This window comes from Diadema setosum, chromosome 18 (genome assembly GCF_964275005.1).
Source record: "Diadema setosum chromosome 18, eeDiaSeto1, whole genome shotgun sequence".
Taxonomy (NCBI): Eukaryota; Metazoa; Echinodermata; class Echinoidea; order Diadematoida; family Diadematidae; genus Diadema; species Diadema setosum.
The window spans coordinates 26,060,666-26,083,880 of record NC_092702.1 but is presented as its reverse complement, the minus strand read 5'-3'; the positions used below and the strand labels follow the sequence as shown (position 1 = coordinate 26,083,880).

At 38.3% G+C, this 23,215-nt stretch overlaps 1 protein-coding gene across 1 annotated transcript; it reads left to right on the top strand.

Annotated features, from left to right (window-relative positions):
* Positions 1–428: 428 nt before the first annotated feature.
* Positions 429–16,129, top strand: LOC140241418 (extracellular serine proteinase-like). The gene is made up of 8 exons (XM_072321149.1): positions 429–677; positions 2,482–2,622; positions 3,488–3,611; positions 5,417–5,523; positions 6,569–6,713; positions 7,167–7,351; positions 10,152–10,323; positions 15,846–16,129. The coding sequence occupies exons 1-8, from the start codon at positions 429–431 to the stop codon at positions 16,127–16,129; spliced, it is 1,407 nt and encodes a 468-aa protein (XP_072177250.1).
* Positions 16,130–23,215: the final 7,086 nt, after the last annotated feature.

Genomic DNA, 23,215 nt, shown 5'->3' with positions numbered 1-23,215 from the left:
GGCTCCCCCTCGCCTTTTTCAGCTGTTCAGACTGCTCCAAACTTACTGTCGGGTAGATAATTCTTTCTGAAAGCCGTCTGTTTAATGCGTATTATCTATTATAATACAATCATGACATTCTGTAGGCAGAATTTGAGAGTATTGACTTATACACAGGAAGTTGTTTTATGCCTAGCTGTATCCTGGTGCAAAGTGCACACTAGTAGCTAAACATTAAAAAAAAAAAAGTATTTGCGGCGCCTGACGTGAGTCGGTTTTTATGATTCATTCACTGAGCAACCTGAAGGCTACTGCCACTTTTCCACTTTTGTTCCTAGATGAACATGCATTTTTTTTTAATGTAGACATTTTAGTTTCTTCTTGTTAAAAATTCCTACCATACATTCCTGCTTTGAAGTATTCAAATTGGTGAGGTGCAAGTACAAACCATGCCCCGGTTCAGCAGTTTCTTGGCTCTCGTCATCGTGATCCTGGCACTGGTAAGGGAGGATGCAGCCATCGAGAACAAAGCGGCGAAGACCTGGACTAGCAGGACGCTATCAGTCGAACCAAAGCCCGTCAGAGACAGTGCGTCTCCGACACCGTCAAGGTCTTCTATCCCGAGTGAGCCGACTTCAAAGCTCAGGACGAAAGCAGAAAGTCACCGGGTTCCAGGAGAATACATTGTTGTACTCAAAGTGAGCAAAAGCATACAAAATCTTGAAGTAAAATATCACTATGTCAGCAGATTAGAAAAAATAGAGATGTTACGAAATTATGAAGTTGTGGTTATTTCCACAAATGCAAATGAGTGAGTTCGGGTTATAATCGTCACACATATTGCAATAATTTTACTTTGTACAGTGTTGTAAAAAAAATCTTCAAATTTCCATCGTTTTTTCTTCAAACGCGATTCACATGTAAATGGAATATTTTAATTTCAAATTTCGATATTCGATTGAAAAGCATATTTTTAAGAACTTTTAAGAAACCTCAGAAGGGAAGTAATTCCGAAATGTTGGTCTTGTTTGTGCGTGTGTTAACAAACAACAATGCAGCAGGTACATTGTACGTGGAAAGTATGACCTTACGGGGTTTTTGTTCTGTTACATCTGCCTAAAGATGTGTGATAAATTACCAGCCGATAATCAATACATGAAGGCCCTCAAACTATGCATAAAAATAGTAATGTTCAAAAGATTGTTTCCGAGAGCAATAACTGATATTCGTCATTATCACTAATGATATCCATCAGTTTTACTTTTTAATTTTGGTTCTAACAATCTTGCTAATTTTCAGGTTAGGACCGTTTTCCAGCTCTTTATGAGCTACGCTAAGAATGTTCAAACCAATTTAAAACGCAATTTAAAGGGGAAGGCTAGTAACTGATCAGTGGGAATCAGTGGAAATGCTGGGAGATGATTGTTCCAATCCTTATGGGATTCATTCAAGAGTTCATTGTATATCTATTGTTGTGTGAAAATGATTTGCTTCAGAACGGTCTCATATTCAAGTAATGTGCATATTAATGCTCCGTCACTGACCAGGGACGCTAACCTTGAAGCATTAAACTGCACATTACTTGAATATGAGACCATTCTGAAGCAAATCATTTTCACACAACAATAGATATACAATGAACTCTTGAATGAATCCCATAAGGATTGGAACAATCATCTCCCAGTATTTCTACTGATTCCCACTGATCAGTTGCTAGCCTTCCCCTTTAAACATTATGAATTCAAAGAGAACAATATTATGTTTTTTTGTTGATGCAACATCTTAGAAGCCGATACAAAATAATACATAGTCTATATGAATAAGAAATCCGTTACGAATTCATCTGTCATAAAACGTGAATTTCTTACACTATACCTTTCCTGGAAGCAGTTTCAGGTAATACTAGATAACATAAAATGTGCTCTATATTGAGACATAATTTGTTTACCTGAAGCCAGACTTTTGAAGAATTGTAATTCTCTATTCACTATACAGGCTACATACCGGAACTCTTTGAGACTGATACGCTAAAGAACCAGCAGAGGGATAGAACATTGGACGAATTCTTGATTATAACTAGTGGAGAGATTTACAAAAGTTTGATGCAGTCATAATGTAATACGTTTGTTCTGTAATTCTGTACAAGTGTTTTTTTTTCTGGGGGGGGGGGGTAGGGGGTAAAAATCGGTGGTCACAATATCAACAAGATATGTATTTCCCTTTTAAATATAGGTGTACGAATTAACCCACTTAAGAAATCCAAATGACTCGATATCCTCTCCCCCTACATGTATAGAGCATGTTGAAACGTACATATTCATTGAATTTGATAATAGATGATTCTTTTTTGTTGCGCTATTTTTAGTGGATATGTTGCGCGAAATGTTGTAAATCAATGATATATGTAACACCTGATTGTTTGTCGCCTTTTGCTGTTATTTTTCGTTTTAAACATTTTCTTCTTTTTTTTTCAAATCAATGTGCTTGTTCTTACTGTGGTAGCGGGAGCATGAGGTAAAGAGCTTTATGGACTCGCATTCAGCCGAAGTTCAGTCGTCGGGGGCAGATTCTGTAGTTCTATCGGTCTTCACTACTGTTGCCAATGGCTTCTCGGCTCGTTTGTCCCCCGTATTGCTCCTAAAAGTAAGTAAACTGCACTCACCGGAAAACTGCATAATACTAGTCCTGAGATATTTTTTTTTTTCCGTCGAGAAGAATTACTTCATGGTTATAACGCCACGAAGGTTTTTCGATTTATTTTTCAACTTTTACCATTCGCATAGATATCCTTTACCATGTGTTTAGCTGTACATTATTAGGAGATATGAAAAAAAAAATTCATTGGGTAAAAGAATGAATTAATTGATCCATTCAAGCCAAAAATTGATAATTTAATCTTTCACCACATGAAATATTCTGTCCATTGCACTCATATACATTCATCATTTGCATATTAATAATATGTTTGAAAGCAAGAGATTATTAAGCAGAGCGGTGAAGGTTGAGGTATGAATTTTCTTCAATTTGTCTTCCTCTACTACTGAAATTTGTAAGATCGCAACAGCTGAACAAACATATGGGAAAAAAGAACCACGAGACTCGAAACTGTCATTTCCTGCTTTCCATGCAGCAACACTATACTACTAGGCTATCCCTGGTTGCCGGCATTGACACGATGAACTTTGAACAAGTACCCAAGCTCCAAATTCCGACTCTGTTCTGTTAATTTAATTTATCTCCTATTTATTAAATTTGTAAGATCGCACTTGCTGATCTATTATAACAAGGAGATGAAGAATTAGACAAAATATGATGACTAGCTTTGATAATGATGTTGATATTTCTTGTTTTGTCTTGAATCATGGAATTAGTTGTTATTTAGCTGGAACGACATGCCGCAATACCTTGTTTTTCACAGTAAAATCTAATGAAACTGCCTACGCGCTTGGTAATCTGTATCGAGGAACTCTCATTTCTCTCCTCTCTATCTTTGTACATACCGTTCAAGTTCTTGGAGATGGATGAGGTGTCTTACATTGAAGAGAACAGCATCGTTTGGGCGCAGTACTCATGGGGAGTTGATCGTGTCAATCAACGCAGCCTCCCGTTGGACTTAGACACCGACTTTGCTGGTATGATATGATTTCATTGAAAAGACGCGATGTTCCTTTTAAAATGATCAGAAAACCGCGCAATCATTTGAACATTGGTTACGACGGTTCTACAGTGTCAAATAATTGTTATATTATAAAGGGAGATGTTAAATCATGCGCGGAATGCTTGGAACGAATGAGGATTTTTTTTTGTATGTAACTATGACAGAAACTTATTACACATGGTTTATCAAAACATACTAGTACGTTAAGAATTTGATATCTGCTTGCTGACTAACCAATCCATCAATGCTATCTAGTGAATCTTTTGCGTCACATTTTCATTAGGTTTTGGCAAGACACCTGTGTTACCTACGTTCTGGTTTTTGGTGGGTTTTGCTGTTGTTGTTGTTGTTGTAGTTCTATTTTCATTCCTATTCACTGACCTCCGAAAGTGACGTTGGTGTAACACTGCAGATGTTGCAACTATATTTCTTACCATCATTTCTCAGTCTGTCAGTACTTCTTAAAGAAGAAATCCCCTCCAAAATTTTAAAGCTTCATAAGGAAAAGAAAAGAAAAATCTTTACAGAACAGTGCAAAAATGATCAAAATCGGATTACAAAAAAGGAATTTATGACATTCTGACATTTCAATTTTTTCCGGAACACACTTCTTGACAAGTCCTTAATAAGAATACTCAAATCAGCAAGTTGATGATGTTATGCTCTCACAATTTCTTATTCATTTCAAATACACGAATGACAAAAGTTGTATAAATATAAAACTTGCCCTAAAATTACTCAAAAGCTGTATAGATATGAAACTTGCCTTAAAACAACTCGGAATAAAAAAAACACCACACTAAATTTAACCTGTTAAATAGCTCTAGGTATGGTAGTATACTTTTACCTGTTTTAAAAAAAAGATAATCTTTCTGAATTTCATCTATGTAACATGCGTTAGAATTTTGAGGACATGACATCATCAACTCGCTCATTTGAATATTCATAAGGACTGGTCAAGAAGTGTTTTCCGAAAAAAAAAGCGAAATTCCAAAATGTCACATCTTCCCTATTAATTATCCTATTTTTGTCAACTTGAAACGTTCCGTGGGGATTGTTTTCTCTTTCTTTTATAATTATTTTTTCTGCGGATTTCCTCCTAATTCCAAGGGGCACATTGTGTCCATTTTAATAAACATGTTCCAATTCTTCTTTGGTTTGAACTACAAGAAGAATGAAACCTATAATCATCGTCTGTAAACCGAGGATATGCACCACTACTAATAGAGCACATGAGTGAATATTTGAGGAAAATTGGACAATCCGTTAAAAAGGTAGTAATTTTTAAAGTTTTGGTGCTGACATCGCTGGATGGAAAGACTTTGTAACGTCATGTTTGGCAAATTTAGCATATTTTGACTTTTCTGGCATACTGAAAGAGCACTTGACCTCTATTTTGGAAAGCAGGGAGTGATATTAACACATTATGTGAGTAACAATTGAATCTAGAGAATATGAAATTTTTGATAAAAATGAAATTTTGTGGAATTCTCTTGAAATTTTCTTTGTATATTTCTTTTTTTTTTTCAAAACGTGGCGTTACAAACTATATAGTAGTCATTCCCTCAAAAGATAACTTTAAAAATCCATTACTTTCCAACGGATTGGTTTTGTTGTTGGCCATGTGTAAAAATTTTGCTGCATTCACTCAAACCACAGGTATATTTGGGTTTCATTCTTTTGAACGATTGCCTTAGACAAGCATTTCGAGCATGGACATGACCGAATCAGGTCAGAGTCTTTTCGTTTGCTATTTCTTACTGTACTCTGTGTATTCAGGTGACGGAAACGGAGTGAGCGTGTATATTCTGGACAGTGGAATTAATCCGAACAACACTTACTTTGGTGGCAGAGCTGTCGTTGGTACGGACACTGTTGGAGGACAGGTACTTGTTTTACATACTAAGGAAATGAAATACATGCATACAACCGTTAAAGAATTTAGCTTGTTGTTGTTTTTGTTGTTACTGTCGTTGTTGATTTCTTCCATTTTCTAATTATATTTCTCGTTATTATATTGTGAGAATCACATGGCATTATATCGCGTTACCTGTCGCCACTCAATTTACTGCCGTTCATTTTGTCATTGCAGCTGGTGAGCGCCATTTTCAACCTCCATACTGTAGTATATAATTCAGGCGTACACGCTAAACAAGAGGTGACAGTTATGCAACAATAAAATCATGTCCTTGCAAAATAGAATTAAAAATATACCTTTCTAACTTTTTCAAATGCCAAATATTACACCTGAAAAATTGCACGCCAGATCGTTGAAATTTTGATGGTAAAAAAGTTAATGCAAAAGCTCCTCCGTGTGGGACGGTTATAGCCCTCTCACCCCCCCCCCCCCCCCGGCGCTGATGAGAGGTTTAAAAAGATGTGAATAGTCATAGTAATGGCTTAGATAACTGAGTAGTAGAAATAGAAATTACACAACTACGTTTCTTTGGGACTCTCCGTTACAACTTTAACGACTGACCAACGTGTCTTATCTTTTATTTATTGAAAACGTTTTAGATATATAAAATATAATACTTATAAAAAGTGCACACTAATTTCAATTCTAAAAATTAAAAACTCGTGCAAATGGGAGACGGGGTATTCCCCTTATCACAACCATTCCACTCTGTCGCTGCGCTTGAATTATTAAACTTTCAATTTATTTCCCCGAAGATTTAACATTTTGATTGAAAATTTCCCAAGTATTCCACCAGATGTTGCATATCATTTCAATACAAGAAATGTAAATAAAGCTCTTCCCCGGACGGCACCCTAAATTGGATTGATATGTTTTCTTAGAAAGGTCCACTATTTCCAACTTTGACCTCGCCCTCCCCCCCCCCCCCAAAAAAAAAAAAAATAATAATAATAATAATAATGATAAAAAGTCAAGTTGGAGCCTATTGCTTCTATTATCGTGTTTCGATCCAGGATGGTATTGACTGTGATGGACACGGAACGCATGTCGCCGGAACGATAGGGGCAGACTCTTTCGGTATTGCCCGAGCTGCAACCCTGTATGGGATACGTGTTCTTGACTGCAATGGCAGAGGAACGCTGACTGGATTACTGGACGGTAAGATTTGCACATCTGCAGGAAAAAAAAAACCACACGCTTATTTCAATGACTAAATGAGTGAATGAATCACTTAACACACTATAAAACGTAAACGTACAGATAGATGATTTTTTTTTGTAAATTATTGAATATAACACAGAGTATGAGCAAATACTTAAGCATTTATCACATTAAGTTGCATGCAACGTGCAATATTAAAAAAAAATAGGACAAAATTTGACAGGAATCAGCGAACAATACTAACTTCTTAAACAGCATTTCAAGATATTTCTTTCGTTTTAACATTACGAAGTTTATTCTCACTCATATAGTACAGCGGTCTCATTCAATTCTTGCACCAGTCCTTCATCCCGTTGTTATTTCTCTCTCCCTCTCTCTCTCTCTCTCTTTCTCTCTCTCTCTCATCGGGACAACGTGCGGTTATCTTTCTCCCTATTGATACATAAGCAGGTTTGGATTGGGTCAGAAAAAATGCCAAAAAACCAGCCATCGTTTCGATGTCCCTGACCTCCATAGGCTCCGATGCCCTCGACGCTGCCGTGAACGATGTCTACAATGATGGTATTACAGTGGTGGCGGCAGCGGGGAATGACGAAGCCGACGCATGTTATTATTCACCTGGAAGAAACCCCAATGTAATTTAACCTTAATAGACATCTGTTTATCCACAACTCCTAAAAATAAGATAAAATAAAGTAGAATTGTTACATAACGTACATTCACATAGAAATAGCACAGTTGACGTATATAACGCAAAATACGGACAGGGGAGCCACACATGGGCTATGTAGGGCTCACAAAAGTAATTATTTTACTTTTGCCCTCAAGGCATGTGAGCCCTCATGCGATGCATTCCTGTACACATATACAATTAACTTATTAAATTATGGTTAAAACAGACTAATGAAAAAGTATATCACATTAAAATACAATAAAGAAATGATTAAAAAACACACAAAAATTTCCCAACATTCACTTTAAAACTAACTCAAAGTATACCTTCACTCTATTGAATGAAATTAAAGCATCCCCAAAAAGGAAAAAACGAAAGATAACAACTTCATACGATAAAAATATCAAACATTGTGCAATATGATTATTTGGAAGTCTGTCGACTGTATCATAAGCACGCTTTCCATTTTATTATATTTTCTATCGTACTAAACTTATTGACTTTCATTTTTTTCCGCCTCCTCCTGTTTAGCACCTGATCCTCTGACTACATGCATTGTCATCTTAGTGGGGCTTCGTTTTTTACATTTTAATGGATAGTTTCGATTTTACAATCGAGTGCAGACACTTGATTATCAACTTGTTCAGAAGTAGTTTTCTATTCCTTATTACTGGAGTCAATGGAAAGTTTTTGCATTAGAAAAATACTGCGGACAATTTAACAACCGTTGCATTTACAAACTCTCAAAATAATCTACATCTAAACACCCCCCCCCCCCAAAAAAAAAAAAAAAAAAAAAGCTCTGGAAAAGACGGTTCATCGTCATTATAACTGCATAATGCTCTTCCCATGATACAATCACAATAATGCTTCCGCTTGCGGAAAAAGGAAAAGGTGACATGAGTACCGAGTATCAAGTGGACATCAAGCGGACAACTGCAGCTTCAAAAAATAAATAGATGAATAAAAGCAAATAATAGGGATACCATCCACGGATTTCCGTTTATGACAGGGTACCGTAAAACAACTTTAATAGGGACAACGAGGTAAATAGAAACAAAACCGATGAACGTTGATTCTGCATATTTCATATTGGCTGTAACTTTTTTCACTGGTTGAAAAGACCATCCAACAGTGTCGAGAACGTGGTCCCCCTGATGTGAAAACCCCCACAGTCTTTAAGGGTACATTCGATCCCCATAGAAATATAAAGATATCACTAGATCAGGGTGGTCAAAACTTTCCTGCTTCTGTGGCCACTGATTGACAAAATAAGCTGAACATATACACCTGAATCTAGCCTTTTAGAACATACATTACTTCTTAGAATTTACACTATTTACTTCAACAGGTATTTATGGAAACATAACTTTTTCTTGTCATAGGCAAAAAAAAAAAATATTAAGACTGTGGTGAATAGGGACACCCTGGTGTCGTTAGATGGCCCTTTAAAATTTTTTCATGATTAATTGCTATGATGCCATAGATAAGCCAGTTCGAAGTTAGCTCATTATATAAGCTCATTAGTCAGAATGACCTTTGTTTTTTCTTAGACGGTTAGGGGCACTTCATTCACTTTTCAGAGCGACATAATGCATAGGCTTTACGTAACAATTTTAACATGGGATTCATCAATCCTGTTCAAACAAAGAATGAACTTGCGTAGACCATGCAGATGACCCGATTGATCTGTCAATTAACACTTGGGAAAGCATCCATCTCATTATTCTGCATTGAATGTTACCAACAATCTCTTTCTATTGATATTGCCAAATTCCACTTTTGCTGTAAGGTGGATGTGCTGGCAAGCCTCATTTATTAGGATTATACGAATAATCATGAGTATTACCTGCTTATCCGGGTGAATTTTTTGAAAAACTCAACATGCCTGCTTGAACAAAGTACCCTTTTCTGCTTATTAGCAAAGGGGGACTGCAAGCTTGCCTATTGCTCTGATATGTTTGTAATGCCTATAGCTACAATTGTAGCTTCCGAAAGTTTGAATTTTTGTTTCGAATCTGCTGACAAGGGAGCCATAAGATCATGGGTATAATGCGATTTCAGTTTTGTATCCATAGATGAGAGTGGCCCTGGCTGTCTTAACCCTATCTAAGGCGGGAAAGGTCTGGTATTAAACCCCGCCCCTATACCTACCCTCTGTCGCGTATGTGATTCTTTTTTCCTCTGGCTATAAGACGGGCCAAGACTCCTGCATGTTTTATTACCCTTAACACATTTGTTTAGATCAAACCCATACTTCAAGTGTCAGATTACAATTACTGTAGGAACTCCCAAATACTCCAGCCTCGAAATAGTTAAGTACTAGTGAATCTAGAGTGTATGATTACCGTTGTGGGTGGAAGAAGTAGTTTGATTTCAAAGAGTTCTGACGAGTAACACGTTTATATTTTAGCTCCTGTCGATGTGTTGTTAACAACTTTATGTATAAGGCTTTCTACATCTACATAAAATATCCACCTAAAGATTGAGTCGTTGAGCTGCATGAAAGACAATATACAATTAGAGGAACATTAAAATGATCCTGATTCATCCCGTTTTGCGGTATTAAAGGTAAAGAGGGACTAGTAGGCGGATGAACTCCCCTGTCCGATACACGAAGTGGCTTCTGTATCAAACCCTATAAACAAGACGTTAGTGTAGAGTGCATGAAAGTTATTTCCACATGACATCACAACTCAAACGTAATTGGACGCTTATTTCTTTTTTCTTTTTTTTTTTTTTTTTTTTACTTACAATGGCAGGTATTGACTGTGGCTGCGACCAATGACAATGACAATGAACCCGCGTTTTCCAACTATGGCAATTGTGTTGATCTGTACGCTCCTGGGGTTTATATTACCAGTACCTGGTACACAAGCGACAATGCTACCGCAACGATCAGCGGCACGTCGATGGCTTGTCCCCACGTCACTGGTGAGTTTTACGGGGACAGCAAAAGTCAACTCCATGTTTTAGATGGCATAAACTCTACTCCAAGTGCACATGTGGCCCCAATCACATCCATGTGCAAATTAGACGAGATCCGTGGTATATAGCTGTGCAATTGTCCCAATGCAGTGCGCCATGGGCGTAAATCCCGGGGGGGATGGGGGGGGGGGGGATATATCCCCCCCCCCCCACTTTTGAAGGAGGGGGGGATGGCCTGTACAAATATCCCCCCCCCCCTGAAATTCTCCCAAGAAAAAAGATGTAGGAACAAAAAAACAAACAAACAAAAAGAAATGTGGTGATGTTGATTTCAGCATGATGGATTATTGCATAGCCTATAATTTAGGCGGAGAATGCAGTTATTGTCTTTGTAATTTGCTGAAACGTATGATGCAGCGAGATAATTGTCTTTGCCAAGCGATACACCTGATGGGGCGAGACTACGAACAGTGGACGCATCTACCGCGTCCGCTAGGCGCCACGATCGCAGTTTTTTTTTTTTTTTTTTTCCGTGTAACAAGACTGCCACCGATTAAAAAAGAAAAGAAAACAACGACAAACAACTGGATCATAGGCGGCGTATTCGCGCGCATCCACTGTTCGTAGTCTCGTCGCATCAGACCAGCTGCATCCCCACCTAGCTAGCTTATAGGCTATATACTGTAATGCATGAGCCATGACGTTCGCACGCCCGCCTCGTGACGAGAGCATACTGCTGAACAGTGCTAGCAGCGCTCGCGTACTTCTCTCGCACGCCAATGCATGTAGAGCAATATCGACCGTAATGCATGCTTCGGATGTTGAAATACTGGTAGCCACACAACCAGATGGCAAGCAGCTGCATGCAACCAGGGAGGTGCTCTTCCCACCTCCTTGATGCAACACAGTCTGTGCCATCGACGTAGGCCTGAACGAGTGCACCATGCCGAGCGCGATACGACTCACGTCGAGCTCCGCATGAATTACCCAAAGATCTAAAATTTTAGATAACAAACGAGTTCGTGAACAGCCTTGTACGAGTTTCAGTCGTAGGAATTGCAACACATTTACCCTCTGCATATTGGCAACGATTTTGCTCAGTTAGTATAATTCGTTTGCCTCCAGAAAACACAAAAGGAACGGGTGTCGATTCCCATATTTTGCCATATGCAAGTACCTCCTTTAGTCTAATGAACATTGCTTTAGATTAATGGTTCAGACCTATTAACCAGATTTCTTTTTGTTTTCATGGGAGATGTGCAAAAAGCACTAGAAAGTTCACCTGTTAACAAACATAAATCAATAGATTAATAAGACAAGTTTATTCGCAGCCAATTTTACTGATATACAACATTCATCTCACGAACAGAAAAATGGATTCTTTAATCCCTAATTAAACAATCCCACAGAAAAGGCAAGACATATCATCAACAGTTTGCCAGAATAGTACGAAAAATGTTATACACTTCTGGGATTGAAATTTCCCCAGATTACATCATAAATGTGTTTACGAGATATTTGTTGCTGCCAGTAATTAATACCAGCAGTTGCGCCCGGTGCGCCCCCATCCCTTAATTCCCAAAGCGAAAAAAGTACAGCTACAAACGGCAGTTTTTGGACTGTAAAATGTCAAAATTTCACGCTCGCTCGCTTCGCTCGCTCGCATTGAATCGTCATGCCATTCTCCTGATGTTGCTGCCGGGTAATTGCCAGCAGTTGCGCCCGGTGCGCCCCCCCCCTTTTTTTTTTCAAAGCGAAAAAAATATAGCTACAAACGGCAGTTTGGGGACTGTAAGATGTCAAAATGTTCAAGCTCGCTCGAATCAGGGAGGTGGGAAGAGAAACACCTCCCTGCTCGCATTTAATCGATATGTCATTCTTCTGATGTTGCTGCCAGTAATTGCCAGCAGTTGCGCCCGGTGCGCCCCCACCCCCTTCATTTCCTAAGCGAAAAAATATAGCTACAAACTTTCAAGCTCGCTTGCTTCGCTCGCTCGCATTTAATCGTCATGCCATTCTCCCGATGTTGCTGCCGAGTAATTACCAGCAGTTGCGCCCGGTGCGTCCCCCCCCCCTTTTTTTTCAAAGCGAAAAAGATATAGCTACAAACGGCAGTTTTGGGACTGTGAAATGTCAAAATTTTCAAGCTCGCTCGCATTTAATCCTTATGTCATTCTTCTGATGTTGCTGCCAGTAAGTCAGCAGTTGCGCCCGGTGCACCCCCACCCCCCTTAATTTCCTAAGCGAAAAAATATAGCTACAAACTGCCGTTTTGGGACTGTACAGTGTCAAAATTTTCAAGCTCGCTTGCTTCGCTCGCTCGCATGAGTAATTTAATCGCTATGCTATTCTCCTGATGTTGCTGCCGAGTAATTGCCAGCAGTTGCTCCCGGTGCCCCCCCCCCCTCCTTAATTTTCAAAGCGAAAGAATGTAGCTACAAAAAGCAGTTTTGGGACTGTAAAATGTCAAAATTTTCAAGCTCGCTCGCTCGCATTTAATCGTCATGCCTTTCTCCCGATGTTGCTGCCGAGTAATTACCAGCAGTTGCGCCCGGTGCGCCCCCCCCCCCTTATTTTTCAAAGCGAAAAAGATATAGCTACAAACGGCAGTTTTGGGACTGTGAAATGTCAAAATTTTCAAGCTCGCTCGCATTTAATCCTTATGTCACTCTTCTGATGTTGCTGCCAGTAATTGTCAGCAGTTGCGCCCGGTGCACCCCCACCCCCCTTAATTTCCTAAGCGAAAAAATATAGCTACAAACTGCCGTTTTGGGACTGTACAATGTCAAAATTTCAAGCTCGCTTGCTTCGCTCGCTCGCATTTAATCGCTATGCTATTCTCCTGATGTTGCTGCCGAGTAATTGCCAACAGGTGCTCCCGGTGCCCCCCCCCTTAATTTTCAAAGCGAAAAAATGTAGCTACAAAAAGCAGTTTTGGGACTGTAAAATGTCAAAATTTTCAAGCTCGCTCGCTTCGCTCGCTCGCATTTAATCGTCATGCCATTCTCCTGATGTTGCTGCCGAGTAATTACCAGCAGTTGCGCCCGGTGCGCCCCCCTTATTTTTCAAAGCGAAAAAGATATAGCTACAAACGGCAGTTTTTGGACTGTGAAATGTCAAAATTTTCAAGCTCGCTCGCATATAATCTTTAAGTCATTCTCCTGATGTTGCTACCAGTAATTGCTAGCAGTTGCGCCCGGTGCGCTCCACCCCCCTTAATTTCTTAAGCGAAAAAATATAGCTACAAACTGCCGTTTTGGGACTGTACAATGTCAAACCCCCTCCCACACCCTCCCCCAGGCCGCTCCGCTCCCTCGCACAGATATTCAAACTCAAAGTCCCTCCCCTATCCCCCATCATTAAAACGGAACGATGCCCCTGTGATGATTGCTTCACTGACTTAAATCAAGAAAATTGAAGAATACAATTAATAGCTACAGGAAAATATCTACTGCGTTATTCAAGAAATGGATATCCTTATTATCATTTTATTGAATTTAGTTGGGCATTATTCAGTTTTTTGAAAGGGGGGGGGGGCGCAAAATCGCCTGTCAGCCAAGAAGAAAGAACATCAAAAGACAAGAGAAACAACAAGAAAAAATTCTTCATACCTTTAAGGTCTGATTCTCCGCCGAAAGTCGGCTGACAAGAAAAAACAAACAAACAAACAAACAAAAACAAGAACAAAAAGTCGTCATATTTTTGCTGCCACTTCCCTCCCACTTTGCATGGAAAGGAGTGGGACATTTGATCCCTGTAAAATGTGTGTGTGTGTGTGGGGGGGGGGGGGGGGCCGCCGGTCCGGTTATGGGCTTGTAATCGTGGTGATGGTGACTATCGCCAATCATCCCCCCCCCCCCCACTCCTCAGTACGGATTTACGCCGTTGCAGTGCGCAAAAGTCTTCACTATATTTCTTTTCCTTTGAATGAATCAAAGAAAAAGTTACTACACCAATATTTTTTTCCAGTTTTAATGATCGTGCAGCTTTTTAAAAAATATTTCTTAAGGGGAGCTATAAGTGGCGAAATATTTGCAAAAATCACTGAATCCTATTTCTGTACAAACTAAAGGAAATGATGAAATCATCGCCTTTTCTCATACTGGGAATGAAATCTTAACCGATATCAATGTGCCAATGAACAACAGGGCAGTTCTATAACATAACAAAAGAGAGCGCACACTGGCTGCATTTCATGAAATAAAGAAAGTCGCACGTACAATAAGATACAAAGAAAACGGAAAGATAAATTTGTTTATGATCGAAACTTGAAGTGTGAAATATTACTATCACTAAAATTCCATTCAATCGTTATCTCGACCATGACCACTTTCAGGTAATCACATGAATTTGAAACTGCGAGTGACAGGAAACTCCGTAATTGAATAACATTCTATTTCGTATCAGTGAATTAAAATAAACCTGCCTTACGCGGTTTTTAACTCGCAAGAAATCAGCTTACCTTCACCTGAGTCATAATGTGTGATGCTTCTTCAAAAAAAAATCAATAACACTCTGATAAAACATTTAGTTAATGAGGTCAAAAGCGCATTATAGCTACTTTTATTTACAGTTAACCCTACATCATGCATGTCATGGTTATATTTTACAGCATATAAGAAATACTAAGTTTCTTTACGTGAAAAAAATAACGAAATCCAACGCACATAGCCTCGAGGCATAGTCATAAAAACATGAAGAGGTATACAAAATGATAATAACTGCCACTTCATGCTGGTGCACCGCTCAAATATAACGTATCAATTCACTTACTGCTCTGTTACTTCTTCCATATTTTGGCTATGGATACATTTTGGTATATGCATAACTAGTCAAATGGATAATTATTTTACAGCGCTTTCTAGATGTTTATGTTGTTGAAGATGACACTCAGCCTTATTTGAAGAAGAGGAGAGAATTCTTGAAATACATGTCGATCACACCAGGCTAATGCCTTGCTGCAGGACACAAGGGCATAATGATGATAAAAAAAAAAAAAATCCGGCCAGCAGTCGTTATCTTTTCATCATACTTTATTGTGCATTCATAATTATATCATCAATGTGATTAACCATTCGTACATTCAAGAAAGATAATCACTCGTTTGTATTTTTTTAGGTCATATAATTGATCACCATTATTTTATTCGCTTATTTATAAGCATACGTGTATATTCGTTGTCATCGCATATCATGGCTGTCTCAGTATATACCTCGTTGAAATTGTCATTTAGTTACTCCCACGGCATTTCCCATGATCATCATCATTGTTGTCAATATCATATTTAGATGCTGCTATCTTACATTGTCGAGGCTGCTACAAAATGGTGACGATAATATTATAAGCAATAGAGGGATAACAATGATCAACTGACTCAATAATAGTTCATTTAATGATATTGACACTAAACGTAAGAGTGGCTTTCAAACCTACTTTTTTTCTACACCATACTATAGGCCCTAATCGAGAGTTATCATTCGGAGTGTACATGTATTATAATAGAGGCACTTGTTGTGCTTTCTCTGTAGGTGCGGCGGCCATAATACTTCAGGAACATAATTCGTACAGCCCCCGTCAGGTCATGACAAAGATCGTTAACGACGCCACGAAGAACGCCATCCCGAATGCATGGTCCATCAACAGGCTCCTGTACACACCCCGCGAGGTACTTACCACTACGGGGCACACTCCTCGCAGTCAGCCTTCTCATGTAACAGTGCGTGGTCAGTCTTCTCGTCTGAAGGGCACACCAGTGCTCTTTATCCCACTCTGCCTGATGGTCTTGATCGTCACATGGAGGGAGAATAAATGATAGAATCACACCGATGGGCATATTGCAGTCCAAAGTCCCCCCCCCCCCCCATGATTTCAGAATGTATACTGTCTTAACATCTTTAGTTCTCTCTTCGCAGGAAGAAGGAAGTGCTCGAAATAACATTACTTGGAATAAAGATAAAGTTTCAATTCTATATTTTTCAATTCAACTTCAAAATTTATTTCATTTTTCCGACATAACATAATATATCACTTCCTTTGATAACGCAGAATGAGGTAAGATGAACATTGCTGAAGGAAAAGGCTATACAATAAATGAGGAACTTTAGAGTAATTCTATATTTGCGTTCTTCGCAAATCATATGCGTGCTTACTGAAATCATCCCTCTGAAACTCACTTGCGTTTTATCGAAGTTTGTGTTGATGGTGTTGTCTTCACTACTCAGATATGTAAGGGGAAGATCAAAGTCTAGGAAAAACAAAGTCTGAAAGTGGAGAAAATAAATTCCTAGCGCATCGTCTGATATCGCAGTAGATTACTTCAAATAATATATGAATGTACTCTCAAAACATGCGATATACAAACACATGGATGAAACCAGTACCCTGATTCAGGAATGAAATGATTATTAAATGTTCATCTTGTTTTCACTCATTATTCTAATGGGACGAGTGACAATTTCTTCATAGGAGTAGGCCTATACATTGTATACAGGGAATAGTATATTCGGAGTAGTATTTTCACTAAATCATATAATATGTTGAAAATTATTTCGTAATTGGTGTGAGATCACGAATCACCAGTTTCTGTAAACCATTTTCTTTTTTTCTTTCTCTCTTTTTTTATCTTTCTTTTTGTCCAAATCGAGTGATAAAACTTTATTTCAAAGAGTACAATGGATTTTGACTTGAAACTTGTCTTCTTTCGTATGTCTCAAGGATGGAAAATTTTGAATCACATTCAGGGTCCCGTTGCATAAAACTTTTTTAGCAACCTTACAAAATTCAGGTTGGGATTTGCCCAACCTGAATTTAAGAATTTAAGAATTTAAGAATTTAAGAATGTAAAATCCGTTGCATAAAAACTCTGGTTGGGAGCTTCCAACCGGAAAAAAAAAATCCGGTTGGAGTTTTATGCAACGGGCCCCCTGATCATTAAAATGTGACGTCAGTATAAATTCATTTCCTAAAATCACATTATTGTCAATATCTTCATAAAAAGAATGCCCTGGAGCGCGTGAGGCGGGCGGACCCCGCGTTAAAATTTCAAAATGCTCCAAATAACCAATAAATGATTTTCCATATCATTATGTCTCAGACAATTTTGAGCATTGAAATTTGGCGTGCACACACGTCCGTGCGCGCGCGTAATTAGGGAGCTTTAGATTTTCGCGACGGGGACGTTCAGAGGAAAAAAACAAACATGTTCTACGCATGGGCAAAATCACGTATGAAAGTCGATTTATTCATAGCTCGCGTAGTCTGAGTTTTCACTGCACGTTTTGTGGTATTTTCAGGTCCACTCAATCCTAGCCTTTTGCAAAGGCAGCTTGCTATAATTTCAGTACACGCGCTCACAGCACGTGACCGGCGAGCCCATTGCGAGCCGCCTTTGAAAAAGGCTAGCTCAATTCACGACGCAGAGAGCTGCTTGACGCACTGATCATAATTATGGTTGCGTCCTAGCGTAATTTAATAGGGAGCTTTAGATTTTAGACGCGCGGACGTTCAAAGAGAAAAAAAAAACATGATCTGAGCGTGCGCAGTAGCGCGGATCAAGTTACTGCGCACGCTCAGATCATGTTTTTTTTTCTCTTTGAACGTCCGCGCGTCTAAAATCTAAAGCTCCCTAATGCTACTTTTGAGCACGACGCAGGAGAGGGGAGAACGTCCAACGCAAGCGTCGTCTCAAACGTACGCGCTGCATATAATAAAACTCCCTATTCACACGTATATACGCGTAAGTAAAATGAAATTGATTTCTTTTTTTCATGGAATCGATTTGTAATATTATGGATAATAATTATGTTTACCAAATTCTAAGTCTCTCCGATGTCACATGACGTCATACTGGCTCGCCAAAGTTGAAATTCCGCGCCAGCGTCAATCTTGAATCCGCTGTAGCTCATTAGAATGGACAGTAAGGCCATCTTTCAATCAAACTTTTGTATGAAATAAATGAATAAATATGTTTGTTTTTTTTTTCCTGTTTGTCATCACCAATGTCGGGATGCGGCTCATCCGGCGTTGCGGCCTTGTCGCCGTCGAATACGGTATTCAAATTATAAATCTGAAGTGCACGGTCCTACGTCATGGAACTATGATGTGATTACGGTATAGGATTGATAGCATCTCATTCGGTAGCACTTGTATACAGACAGTTGACTCTGCCAGGAACCTTGGTGTAAGACTAGATAAACATATGACATTGTCAGCCCATGTGAATCAAATTTGTAAAACAGCCTGTTTGCCTTGCGGAAGATTGGAACAATTCGTCCTTTCCTTTCTAATAAGTCGACGTAGAAACTTGTTCATGCTCACATAATGTCTCGTCTTGATTTCTGCAACGGCAGTTTGTATGGTTTATCGAACAATGAAATCCAAAAGTTGCAGAGAATACAAAACTCTCCTGCTAGGTTGGTTACACGTGCTCGACTCAATGAACATAATCAAGTCCAATCTTAAGACAACTGCACTGGCTGCCAGTAAAGCAACGGATTGACTTCACCATCTTAATCATGGTATTTATGTGTTTGCAAGAACTAGGCCCTGTATTTACAACAGCTGATAACAAAATATCGTCCAGCAAGAAATCTTCGCTCTTAGTCCAAACTTCTGTTATACACCCCCACAAATATCAACACAGTTTTACGGCACAAGATCTTTTCAGCTGGTAGCAGCAGAGTTTTGGAACAAATTACCCACGTATTTCAAGTAAACCAACACAGTAGATGATTTTATGCGTTTGTTGAAAACACATCTTTTTAACATGTCCGTGGACTCGATCTAACACTACACAATGTTTGTCACAGCTCTGTAACTTTTCATCTTGTTGTGCCTCCTCTCTCTCTCTCATGTCTATTTTCTTAGACATTACTCTATTTTTGTGATATGCACTATACAAATACGGTGTATTATTATAATGACGTCTCCAAAACTGTTAAACCAATTTTGCAGCTGAAAATAATCATAAAAAGTTGTTCACTGTACAGATAACCTTTACTATGCAACCGCAGGCAAGTAACTTTATGAACGGGAGCGAGGCTGGAGAGATTTTGAACACATCCCCTTTTCCTTCTCTTCTCTCTAAATGACGTCGCTTTTAAATTTAGTATACCTATGAATGCAAACAAAGATCAACCTCGAGCTTAACAAATATCAATAAAATTCGACCAAAGGTGCAATGACATCATGTACACTGTACTTAAATAGCATCGTCGTAGGGTCTCTGTGCCTGACTGTCTGATTACCGGTCTTCGATTGCGAAACATTTAATATCCTTAATGTTGTTCAGTTAAGCATGATGCAGTAGAAGTTATTGTGTGTGTGTGTGTGTGTGTGTGTGTGTGTGTGTGTGTGTGTGTGTGTGTGTGTGTGTGTGTGTGTGTGATTGGCATGCAGTCATCATGGTGAAATTTCCCTCTAATCGTCAAGTACCGCAAATGGTGTCGTAGACCAATCAAATCCCCAAGACTACAATTTCGTTTGGTTATGCATTTCTTTTCTTTTTTTTTTTTCATTACGAATTCTAGTAGTCACTGCTGGTACTTCGTGGATGAGGTCGCGTAAAATATCTTCCATTGATTTCTTTGTTAATCATATTCTGTTGTCTATTCTGGCTGCACAAATTTCAAAAGTGTCCTAATTCCTAGATTCTGCAGCCTCCTAAACCGACAACTCACTTTAGAAAATTTAAGTACCTATCAGTATCTCAAATTTTGAAATTTCTAATATTCCTTTTGAATTTTAAACAACTATAATAGCTAGTTCCATCTAGTTTGTCAAGATGTAAGATATGCAGTGGAGCTAAATGTTACAAATTGAATTTACAAAATGACCTCAATGATCTACTCTTGCCGAGCCACCATTCAAGTCATGACTGTTACACATCACATATCTACATACCATTAGATTCAATCTCCCAGTGTATTTAAAGAAAAAGTGAAATGATATGTCAAATCAAAACACATGAAATCAAGAATTGATTCAGTCCTCCACTTCTGTTTCCAACCTTTTGAAAAAAAAAAAAAAAAAAAAACCGCAACAAGATTTTGGCAGAGGGACACTCCTTCTGATAGTAGGTTTAAAAATCACAAGATCAAGGCGGTAGAAATGATTTGCCACGTTGCATCCTTTGACCAACAAAGATGTTTCATCTCCAGTAGCATACCAGATTCTGTATCTAAAGATTCCCCGTTCTAAATAAGGGTGTGAACAATAAGCTTTGTTAGGTGGTAGAAGTTTTTGCGAAAGAAAGTTCAAAGGAGTACTTGATTTGTGTTCTTTATTTCACCCACCTATAACAGCTGCGACAAGGAAAACAACAAAAACAAACTTGAAGTTCAAGAACCTTTTCGGGAAAGTAAATGTTGAAGACAATCAACATCCAGACTATACAGTATACTGTAGTTTCTGAGTTTTTAAGAACAATTTACTGACATCTATTATTCAAGATTCAAGATTCAAGATAATTTATTGTCATGTATAAAATATACATAAAATTTGTTTTCGGACATACATAAAGATAGAGGTGCATAAATGAAGAATATAAATCATGAAATAACTTAACATGAGTTTTATACCATACATACATAAAATATATACATTTAATACAAAAAAAAAGAATGAAATATTGCAGGAGAAAATAAGCGTATATAAAGTATGCATTTTTTTTTTCCTTCGCCCCATTCGCCCCATCCAGGCACTTCCATATGCTAGAGCACTCCTCCAGTTGAGACTTTAACACATGTTCTACACGCCACCACTACCCCCCCCCCCCCCCTCAGAGAGTACTCTCAGAGAGTACACTTCCACATACACACCCACACACACGCACACACACATACACGCACACACACATACCCCACACCCGCGAGTTACACCCATATAAACTTATTCATACACACACACACACACACACACCAAAACTATCACCTAATCAACGTGAAAGAGCGCTCCAGCACACAAAGAGCCTGGGCAAGGATAGGAGACAGTAAATTATCTCAAAGAGAATTTGCTGCGTGACAAAGGCTATATAAAAAAAAACAGAGACATTCATACACCATACTAAAATATAACAGGCAGTGTGACGTATTGCAAATGCTGAATAATGTTATCGTATTTGCATTTTGTTGAAAAGTTCTCTTAATTCTTTTCCTTCTTTCCTTTTCTGCGTATGTTCCAGTAACAAATACAATATATAATAAATTAAAAATATTTCATCACAAAATCTAAAACATTCAATTCAGTCATAGGTCATAGGGTTGGCAAGACATGCAGCTCAAAACTTCCCAGGTGTACTGTTGGCTCATCCACAATTACACTGCTGCTGTTTACAAATTTGTGTACAATTATTTTGCAATGAGTCAAAAATATGTAACAATTCAACATAACTAATGAACAATACAATTGTCATCAAGTGCACACATACTGGACTTTCACACCACAAATACATTGCACAAAGGGTAGTTAAGTTCAACACATACAGTACATGTAGATAGGTCAGAGCCCTGCTTGGGCGGAGTCATCTGGCACTTGTCTTAAAATACGACTCATGAACCATGAATCATTAAAACAGTTCACATATTTTAAACATATGACATGTACTATAAATAACAAAAAACATAACCTCATCTATTAAATCTGCTATTGAAAGCTTTACATGCTGCGATCAGAAATGACCGTCTGAACCTCTCCGTCTTTACTTTTGGAAATCTAATTCTACCTGCTCTGTTTACAGTCACCTCATCATGAAACGGATGTGATTCATCTTTCATTACAATATCAAATCTAAACACAAAAACAAATTGTACAATATCCTCTAGATGTTGCACAGGCATTCCTATAATTTTACTGACTTATGATACAACTCTTATCAATTTAAACTTATTTTTCTCTGTTAAACTACTAAACCATGCTACTGATAAAAAACACATAACAAACTGTATTACACTTTGATAAAACAAAACAAATATTTAACAATACAATCACTGATTGCCTTTTAACTAAATTTTCTTATTATTTACATCCCACTTAAGTTTATCGTCTATAATTCTTGACCTCTTCAGGAAATGTTCTTATATATGTAATATATATATTTTTTTGAAACAAGGAAGGGAAAACTGACCAGAAGCAAATAATAAATAGCGAGAATTTTGAGCAAAGAAAATGGTGTTTTCATCGGGATTCGAACCCGATGATTATGTCAGGTTAATGTGTGTGTGTGTGTGTGTGTGTGTGTGTGTGTGTGTGTGTGTGTGTGTGTGTGTGTGTGGCACACATACACACACTATAGCTTCTGACCACACGAGCAAAGAGAGTTAAGAGTTTGGCACTTGTTTGGGACGGACACCGATCTAGGGCTTTCAATAGCTCAGTCGGTAGAGCACCGGTCTAGTAATCCGGAGGTCTCGAGTTCGAATCCCGATGAAAACCCATTTTCTTTGCTCAAAATTCTCGCTGTACATAATATATATATATATATATATATATATATAATATATATACATAAATATATATTTATAATAACTTCTCACATTAGATGTCTCGTCACGGTATCATTCAAGATTAATAGAAGACAGCGATAGTGATCATGACGTGTTTATCTTCAAAGTTTCTGTTTATGGCGTTTGTCTGTACTTTGCACTTCTTATAAACTCCCAACATCGTGCACTGTGAATTTTCGCACAGCAATGATATATATATATATATATATATATATATATATATATATATATATATGTTTGTGTGTGTGTGTGTGTGTGTGTGTGTGTTACATCACTCGCACACATTATACTTTGGCCATAAAACCCCCAAAAATCTAATTTTGATCTTCTAAAGGAAGAGCTCCCAGAAAAAGAAAAGAATAAACATAATTATGCAAATCCATTTAATCTTGGGGTTA

Excerpts from the sequence above, each read along its gene's own strand:
- LOC140241418 (XM_072321149.1), top strand. The coding sequence starts at position 429 with ATGCCCCGGTTCAGCAGTTTCTTGGCTCTCGTCATCGTGATCCTGGCA. Across the intron at positions 2,623-3,487 it reads CCCCCGTATTGCTCCTAAAA|TTCTTGGAGATGGATGAGGT; the intron begins GTAAGTAAACTG and ends ATACCGTTCAAG. Across the intron at positions 10,324-15,845 it reads GGCTTGTCCCCACGTCACTG|GTGCGGCGGCCATAATACTT; the intron begins GTGAGTTTTACG and ends CTTTCTCTGTAG.